At 40.2% G+C, this 8,275-nt stretch overlaps 1 protein-coding gene across 1 annotated transcript; it reads right to left on the bottom strand.

The window, feature by feature from the left end:
• Nucleotides 1-1,521: 1,521 nt before the first annotated feature.
• LOC146495956 (enhancer of rudimentary homolog) lies at nt 1,522-8,135 on the bottom strand. Its single transcript, XM_085143403.1, has 4 exons — nt 8,004-8,135; nt 6,257-6,344; nt 5,569-5,689; nt 1,522-1,760 (listed from the first exon to the last, which is right to left on the bottom strand). The coding sequence occupies exons 1-4, from the start codon at nt 8,004-8,006 to the stop codon at nt 1,658-1,660; spliced, it is 315 nt and encodes a 104-aa protein (XP_084999529.1). The 5' UTR covers nt 8,007-8,135; the 3' UTR covers nt 1,522-1,657.
• Nucleotides 8,136-8,275: the final 140 nt, after the last annotated feature.

The following is an 8,275-nucleotide window of genomic DNA, read 5'->3' as shown; positions in this document are numbered from 1 at the left end:
ATCACGCACTGTTCAAGAGATCAAGAGAGGAGAAAATGGAAAAAATGAGGGGAAAAAGAGAAAGGAAATTAAAGAAGGTGGAAAAAGATTGAATGTAGGCCACATATAACCAGAAATAAGAAAAAAAATGAAGTCTGCTTAAGTATGATCCATGGAAAAACACACACATACACAAAGAGTTATTTGTCTGTGAAATGAGGGATAACTCCAAAGCAAACTAACATAATTAGTCACAGTTTTCAAAAGTTATGTACTAAACTGCTAAAGGAGAATGAGTGTAAGGGGAAAAAATATTAGTGAAGAAGGAAGCTTTTTCTTCGAAACCTTATCCTCATTTATTCTGAAAGGATACCAAACTGTTTACCACTGGACCGAGTCATTAAGGAGCTAATTACAGAGTGCAGCAAGAGTCTGTTTAACTTAATTTTACGAGATGGTAGTGATACCTGCTATGATGTATAGCTTGGAGACAGTGGTGCTGACAAAAAAGACAAGAGGGCAGAGGTGAAAGTACTTAAAATTTTCATTTGGAGTGAACAGAATGGACAAGATTAGAAATGAGTACATCAGACTGACAGCTCAGGCTGAGAAGTAGGAGACAAAGTTAGACAGACAATACTGGACATAGGATGTTGAAGGTGGATGTCAGGCAGGAGAAAAAGCGGAAGATTCACAGATGTAGTGGAGGAGGACATGGAGAGGGTTGGTGTGACTAAAGAGGATGCTGGATAATGTGAGATGGAGGCTGACGATGAACTGTGGCAACTCCTAAAGCAAGCAACCGAAATAAAAAGAAGAGGTTGGACAAATGAGCAGAATGAGATTGCACACTTCTATTAAGGCTGAAAAATAACTCCAAGCTATTCATTAATTCAGTCCCTGCATCTAGTTGGGCCAAGTCTCACCTCTAATAATAATAAAAAAGAAAAAAAAATCATGTAAATCAGTCCATACTTTTTGAAACCCCTCCTTTTTTAAACACAGAGCTTATTTGCTTTGTTAAGCTTATTTGCTTTTGTATTGTTGAGCCAAAACTGGAAGCCTCACAACATGCAGGACTGAAAGGCAAATAATCATTCTCAGCAGCACGCTTCTACATTTGACAAATTGATAGCAGAAGGGAGAGGGGGAGAATAAATAGTGCAGAAAATGAGGAACAAGGCAGTAAAAGAACACAATTACAAAAAATAATAATGTAAACAGAAAAGCAGCGGCAAAAAGGGGAAAACTTCACGAGTACTCTAAAGTCAGTCATTATTAGCACTTTTCTACAGCTGACATGCTGTTCAAGAGGGAGTGTAGATGAAAGACATTGAGAATAAAACTAGTAAGAAAACAAAAAAAAATTCAACTAAAGGAAATACGACAGAGAAAAAATAAATAAAAGATGAGCAAAATTATTCAATTCAAGAAAGAAAAGACAGAACACAGAAATACAGAACATAGGACAATAAGACGAGAGTCTGGAGTTTTGCTATTTAAAGGGAAACTTTATTAAGTCCAACAATAAAATACAAAATACATCCCCCCACATGAGATGAGAAAAAAAAGTCAAAAACTTCTGAAAACAAGTTACTTAAAACTTTTAAAACAAGTTCAAGACAGGAAAAATAATTCTGATTCCCCCACCCCCCCACTCGCCACCTCCTCAGAAGCTTCACTGCGCTGCCTGCTGAGCCTGACGCCGCAGCAGCACGTAGATCTTCTCTTTGATCCAGTCCTTGTTGTACGGCTGGTACGTCTGCGTGTCAGCACGATACCTGAGGCAGCACCAAAAATTAAATTCAGTTTCAATGTTTTTCTCCCCTTCCCCCTCTGGTTGGCCCAGGATCTTCAGTTTTTTTAATGAAAACATTAACATCCTTATTTTTAAAAAACACCCAACATGAGCAAATAAGTGACCTAAGTAGCGACTGTTCTTCTAGATTTGTCTTTTTGCGAGCTGCGATTAGCTCAGAGGAACTCAAACAGAGTAATCCTGCCTGAATAAATGAGCTTGAACTTCCCACATTAAGAATAACAAATTGCCCTAAATCACCTGTGGGCAAGTTATTGCAGCTGGCTTGTTCTACATCTCTATAAAGCTTGATGTGGTTTTCACTCACTGCCATGAGCATTAAAAAAATATTAATAGAAACACTGATGCTGAGATGTGCCCGTTCCTGCCAAATGCAGCAGAAAAAAAAAGCTGGAAAGAAGCTCTTTTTAGAAGGCGAACTTACTGCTAAAGACTTTGTTTCAAATCAAACTGTGTTAGAAAACTGCTGGAAATATCCCTGTAGGGTTGCTCTATGAATTATATACATGTTTTGGCAGCTTTGTGATGGAGAAATCTAAATGAAGGAAATAAGAAAACCCAGCAGATGACAAAAAGATTGGGGAAAAAAAAAAAAAAAAAAGGACTGTCATTGATTTGTCATCATCAAAAGATATGGGTTCTAAATAATTTGAGGACAGATTTTAGCTCGAGGAGGGGCTGATCTGTTTTTCTTAAAGAATACAAAACATCAAGTGTGACACTATAACTGTAATATCTTTTTTTTTTTTAAGTCTCAACATTGCTCATCTAAATTCTTACACCTGAAGGGTGTACAATGAAATGAGATTAATAGGTTAGACAGTTATTTTCTGTCGTGGGTGGCTCTCGCCATGATAATTTATGCTGAACACATAACCTGGGGAGCAGGTTTGGTTTTAAAATAGTGTGAAAGTGCCATGTTTTCACTGATTCTTTTACTTACAGCATGCTGTAAGCACAATATAGATCCTCCGCTGGAGAAATAAATTTGTATGTGCATTTTGTTAAGCTGAACCTAAAAACAGTAAATAAAGTGCAAACTGGACACCACATTGTCATGGAAATGCAATTTTATTAATTTTGCGATGCAGAAATTGCATAAATGTTGTTATACTCGGTCCTAATCTGCGGTTAAGCCTCATGTAGCCCAGATCATTTGATCTGCCGAGAAACTAAAGTGATTTCTACATCTCCTCTATCAGGCTGTGGGACAGTAGCATTTAATATGTTAATGTATCTGGTTAAAAGTTTTAGAGTTCTAATTTGCTGCTATCACTTTAGAATAAACAGCATCCCTGAGAGCGCACTCAGAGATAAAATAATTAACTTGAATTAAAACACATTTCACTGTTCTGTGTGATGAATCCAGAGATTAACGAGTTTCTGCAGCATTCATCTCATTTCTTAATCACTTGTCTTATGGCCCCAAAAAGTTGATTCTGTTCATTTGGCTGTACTGTTTTTTGGTGGGTGAAATGTCACTCATCCAAGCGACTTCTTCAGTCTCAGTCTCTTATAAACAGTACATTTGCATAATGACTTAAACTAGCACCACTGAAGAAGGATGGGCTGTGAGGTTTGAAAGCCACAGAGATGTGGTGTCTAGAGAAAATGCATCTAAACTCTTCCGATACTCCTGACACACAAGGGATCACTAAAGATTTTTGCTTAGGCAGCACTTGTCCTTCATCCTTCCTGGACTACCTGGAGCATAACACATCCACAAACATCCCCAAAACATGCCGCGCTAAAAACTGGTCCACCACAAGGATCCGGTTCCCCGACATAAACCTGCCATGATTTATACATCAGGGCAACCAAACAACCTTTGGCTAAGTGGATAGCACAACACAGAAGAGCTAACTCGTCAGGCCAGGGGACTCTGCAGTCTATTTACACCTACAGGCCAGTGGCCATTATTTCAATGATAAGGATGTACGCATCCTGGACAGGGAGGAACGCTGGTTTGAGCGCAGAGTCCATGTACTGACCTATCCATCCATCTTCTTCTGCTTATCCAAGGCCAGGTTGCAGGGGGAGCAGCCGAAGAAGAGAAACCCAGACCTCCCTCTCCCCAACACCAAGGTGTTTCCAGGCCAGCTGAGAGATATAACCTCTCCAGTATGTCCTGGGTCTGCCCCAGGACTTCCTCCCAGTGGGACATGCCCAGAACACCTCATTCAGGAGGCATCCTTTTAAGATGCCCGAACCATCTCAACTGGCTCCTAACGATGTGGTGGAGTAGCGCCTCTACTCTGTTCCATTCCCGGCTGGCCAAACTCCTCACCCTCTCTAAGGGAAGGGTTAGGCTACCCTTTGGAGAAAGCTAATTTTCACTGCTTTTATCCACAATCTCTTTCTTTTGGTCACTACTCAAGGCTCCTGACAACAGGTGACGGCAGGGACGTAGACTGACCAGTAAATTGAGAACTTCGCTTTTATTCTCAACCTCCTTTTCACCTCGACCGACCAGTACAGTGCCCATATCACTGTAGCCACAGCAACAATCGGTCTGTCGATCTCCCGTTCTCTCACTCGTGAAAAGAACCCAAGATACTGCCCCAAGTGGAGGAGTTAAAGTAACTGGTCACTGACCAGGAGTGGGCACTCCACCCTTTTCTGGCTGAGGACCACGGCTTCAGACTTGGAGTGCTGATTCTCATTCCCGTGCGTCACACTTGGGTGCAAACCACTCCAGTGTGAGCTGGAGGCAACCACAAGATGCCAAGGCAGCCCTGGCAGAGTCCAAAACCCACTGGGGTCTGACTTATTGCCAGTTATGTGGGCCAAGTCCTTCAGGAACTCAGGGCGAACACTATCCACCACAAGGGCCCTGCCACCAAGGAATTGATAATATGTCTCAGTGACCTCACATATATTGCACAGAAGTCCAATAAGAGAACACCACTCGGATTCAGATCTGGTAGGCCGTTCTTCCCAGTCACTCCCCTCCAGTTCTCACTGTCATTACCCACGTCAGCATTCAAGTCTCCCAGTAAAAAGAAAGAGTCTCCAGGTGGAGCACCCTCAAACACTCCAACCCAGGGACTCCAAAGAAGGCTTGGTACTCTGAACTGTCGTTCAGCGCATAGGAGCAGACAATAGTCAGGACCTGTTCCCCAACCCGAAGGTGCAGGGAACAAACCCTCTCACCCACTGGGAAAAACCCCACTGTACAGGCAGCAAGCCGAGTGGATGCTAAGATACCCACCCCAGGCCGCCGCCTCTCACCAAGGGCAACTCCCAACTGAGAAAGAGTCCGGGCCTTTTCCACAAGACTGGTTCTGGAGCCTAAGCTGTGTGTGCAACCTCACATACTAACTGAGGCTCCTTCCCCACCAGAGAGGACACGTTCCACGGTTCCACGGTTTATAAGGTTGGGGAAACCTGCATTCAGCTGAGATTGACGAAGTCATTTGAGTGACGAAACGATTCCCCCACTGAAAATGCTACATCCAGATGAACAGAATCAACTTTTTGGGATTTCTTTACCTGGATGCCTGAGCATGCATCAAGACTTATTTCTCTTTTTTATAGAACCCCACCCCCCTATTTAAATCTGTCCTGCCCAGCAGCTTTAGCAAGCAGAATCATGAACTGAATGCACTGATGTGGCAAACACTTAACACTCTATTGACTCCTCTTGTTTTTTTAAAAACTGATCACTCTCTACCATCAGTTAATTATGCTTTGCACATACATAGGTTTAGAAGACATGCACAGAGCTGGATATAAAAAAAACCAATTTAATAATTTAACATGAAACTTACACCAAACAGCTGAGGTCAGCCAGGTCATCAATGAAGTCAAACAGCTGGCTGATATCGTATGTTATCGACGGACTGTTGGGGTTCATTCTCTTTAAATGCTCCTCATACATCTTGCATACACCTGTGCAGGGGGGAAATATGCTATGTTACACTCACAATGAGTAATTATTTCCATATTCACTTGACAATGTTTTGATTTCTGATGCAAATAAGGAATACCTTACAAAATAAATACCTGAAAAGTCTATGATTAGAAATACTGCAGTAAAAATAATAACATAACAGATTAATTCCTTCCTAAAGTCAAAGAAAGATAACTGTGCTACTAGAAACAGGAGATTATTACCATATGAAATGCTTATTTGACAATTACTTGTCAAATGACCAGAGTTTACTGGACAGTTTTAGTTGAACTGCCTGACCACTACAACCAAATGTTTTCTCACGTAAGTAAACACAAGTTGCATACATGTCGGGTGAAAATAACCAGTTTCCCTTAATATTTTAACACTACAGACTCAAGATAGATTGTAAAGTTTCCATGATGTTTCCAAGTTTGACTAAAGTTTCAGGTGGATGCACGTAAGCTGTGTACATGTAAACAATGAAAGCCTGGGAGTGTGGAGTGGAATTACATATCACTGAAAGAAAGGGCAATACACAAAAGAACAAAGAACCACCAGCTTACCCTCCATACACTCATTGACTGACTCATAATCAGCGTAGGTCCTTCCCTCCGGCCTCTTGGTGGGCTGTACCAGAAGTATGGTGTGAGACTGAAAAACAAAATACTTATTGTTAGTCTGATAATACAAGTCACCTTCTCAATTCAACATCTTCAAATGTCTTTTTCGTTAGTTTGTGGGGGTGTACTTCTGTGTGAATATAGAATCTGAGGCAAAAACAGTTTATAGTTCTAAGAAGCAATATTTGCTCTGACCATCTTAGGCTTCTTGTCATGTCTTTGAGTAGCCTTCAGGAATAGCTCTGCAGGGCTCTTTGAAGGACATTCAATGCCATTGTTTGGATTTTGGCTACCTTTTTTGTTTTTCCAATCCATGTCAACATGATACAACAATGCTTAACTAATAATGAGGCCTGGGCTCTGGGGAGGCCAATCCATGACTGATAGTGTTCTACAGTGTGTTCTTCTACCCAGGTATGCTTTTACTGTATTGCTTGTGGGGGTTTTTTTTGGGTCATTGTCATGCTGAAAAATTAAGGTGTTGCCAATCAGATGCACTGCTGATGGTTTTACGTAGTAGATCAACATCTGTGCTACTTGTGTTCATAATTCTATCAATTTGGACAAATTTCTCAATAAGACCTGTTCCCACTGATTTTCAGTCCAGTTGTTGTATAATCTGGAATACCTCAGCCTTTTCTTCCTGTTTACCCATTTTAAAAATAGCTTCTTACTGCATCTCTCAGATCCTGTGTCGGGTCTTTGTTTAATTTATTTATTTATTTATTTGCTATTTCTTAAGGATATAACTTTCAGATATCTGGTGTAGAGTTTCTTTTTTAGCCTACCACTTATTTTGTCAGGTTTCTTCAATTTTCTTCCATGCACTCTGCACGGCATGCTAAAATATGCCAAGTTTTCAGCTAGTAACTCTTTGTAGTCATCTTGATGGTGCAAAATTACTATTTTAACCCTGTGTGAGACTGGAGGACTGCTGCTCAAGAACCCCTTAAAAATAGTACAGAAATTTCTGGCTGACTGGAAGCAAAACATAATGAAATGAGGAGTGGCTTAAGACTTTTGCACAGTTCTGTCACCTAAGTTACTAATTTTCAAACATTTTTACTTTTATTTAATGTAATTGTCTTTCAATATAAGGCACATTGAGTATTAAATAAATAACTACATTACATTTAACAAATACATTCCATCTGTTATAATCAAGTTATTACACATGGTATATTAAAATGCAATATTTTGGTTTTGTTGGTAAAAACTACGCAATTTTAAAATCTTATCTGGCTCATTAACCTAGAATGACTAATTCTCATGAAAATTTAGGACTGATGGAGGAATATTAAGAACAGTGGACATTTTTGGGGGCCAACCACAACAACAATTTAAAAAATTGACAAAAATGTTTCAAAATCTAAACGGCCCATTTTGAAATGAATTATAAACAAATAGACGTACACCTAAGCTTACAGCAAACTATTCGTCTCGGTGAAAAAACTGTTAATAAAAGTAATTAAAATAATATGTTCGCCTCAGGCTGCTAGTCTCTCAGTCGTGAATGTGCTTCATTTCTTTAGAGGTTTGTTGCAGCCAAACGCCCACTCATGCTAACTATGCGTTACAAATCGTTTTTACAACAAACCCGGCTCTGCTGAAATGACCCGCTAAAACCGACGCACTGCTTTTGCTCTTCGTACAAATCATTCCTGCAAACAGTGCATCAAAACGTACTAACCATGTTTTTTTGACGCTTTTGAGTAGCTCTCTGCAGATTTTCTTAGCTCCTTGCGTCTTCTCCTCTGTTGACCTTTGTTACCCGGAAGAACAACCAGCTGAGAACAAAATGCGCTATTTTAATTCAAGCTATTTGTTTCGGTTTCTTATCACTGCTTCGGTATGGCGATAAAAGCTAACATTTCATCCTTAGAATTTATTTAATTCGACGAGGTTGGCAAAACAATAAAGACTACACACAAATCTCGAACTGTTTTTTGATCCTGAACACTC

The sequence above is a fragment of the Neolamprologus multifasciatus genome, chromosome 19 (genome assembly GCF_963576455.1).
Source record: "Neolamprologus multifasciatus chromosome 19, fNeoMul1.2, whole genome shotgun sequence".
Taxonomy (NCBI): domain Eukaryota; kingdom Metazoa; phylum Chordata; class Actinopteri; order Cichliformes; family Cichlidae; genus Neolamprologus; species Neolamprologus multifasciatus.
Note: the sequence above shows the minus strand (reverse complement) of the source record. Positions and strands in the feature narration are given on the sequence as shown.

Excerpts from the sequence above, each read along its gene's own strand:
- LOC146495956 (XM_085143403.1), bottom strand. Across the intron at positions 5,690-6,256 it reads AGTCAATGAGTGTATGGAGG|GTGTATGCAAGATGTATGAG; the intron begins GTAAGCTGGTGG and ends CCCCCTGCACAG. Across the intron at positions 1,761-5,568 it reads GCTGACCTCAGCTGTTTGGT|GTATCGTGCTGACACGCAGA; the intron begins GTAAGTTTCATG and ends GTGCTGCCTCAG.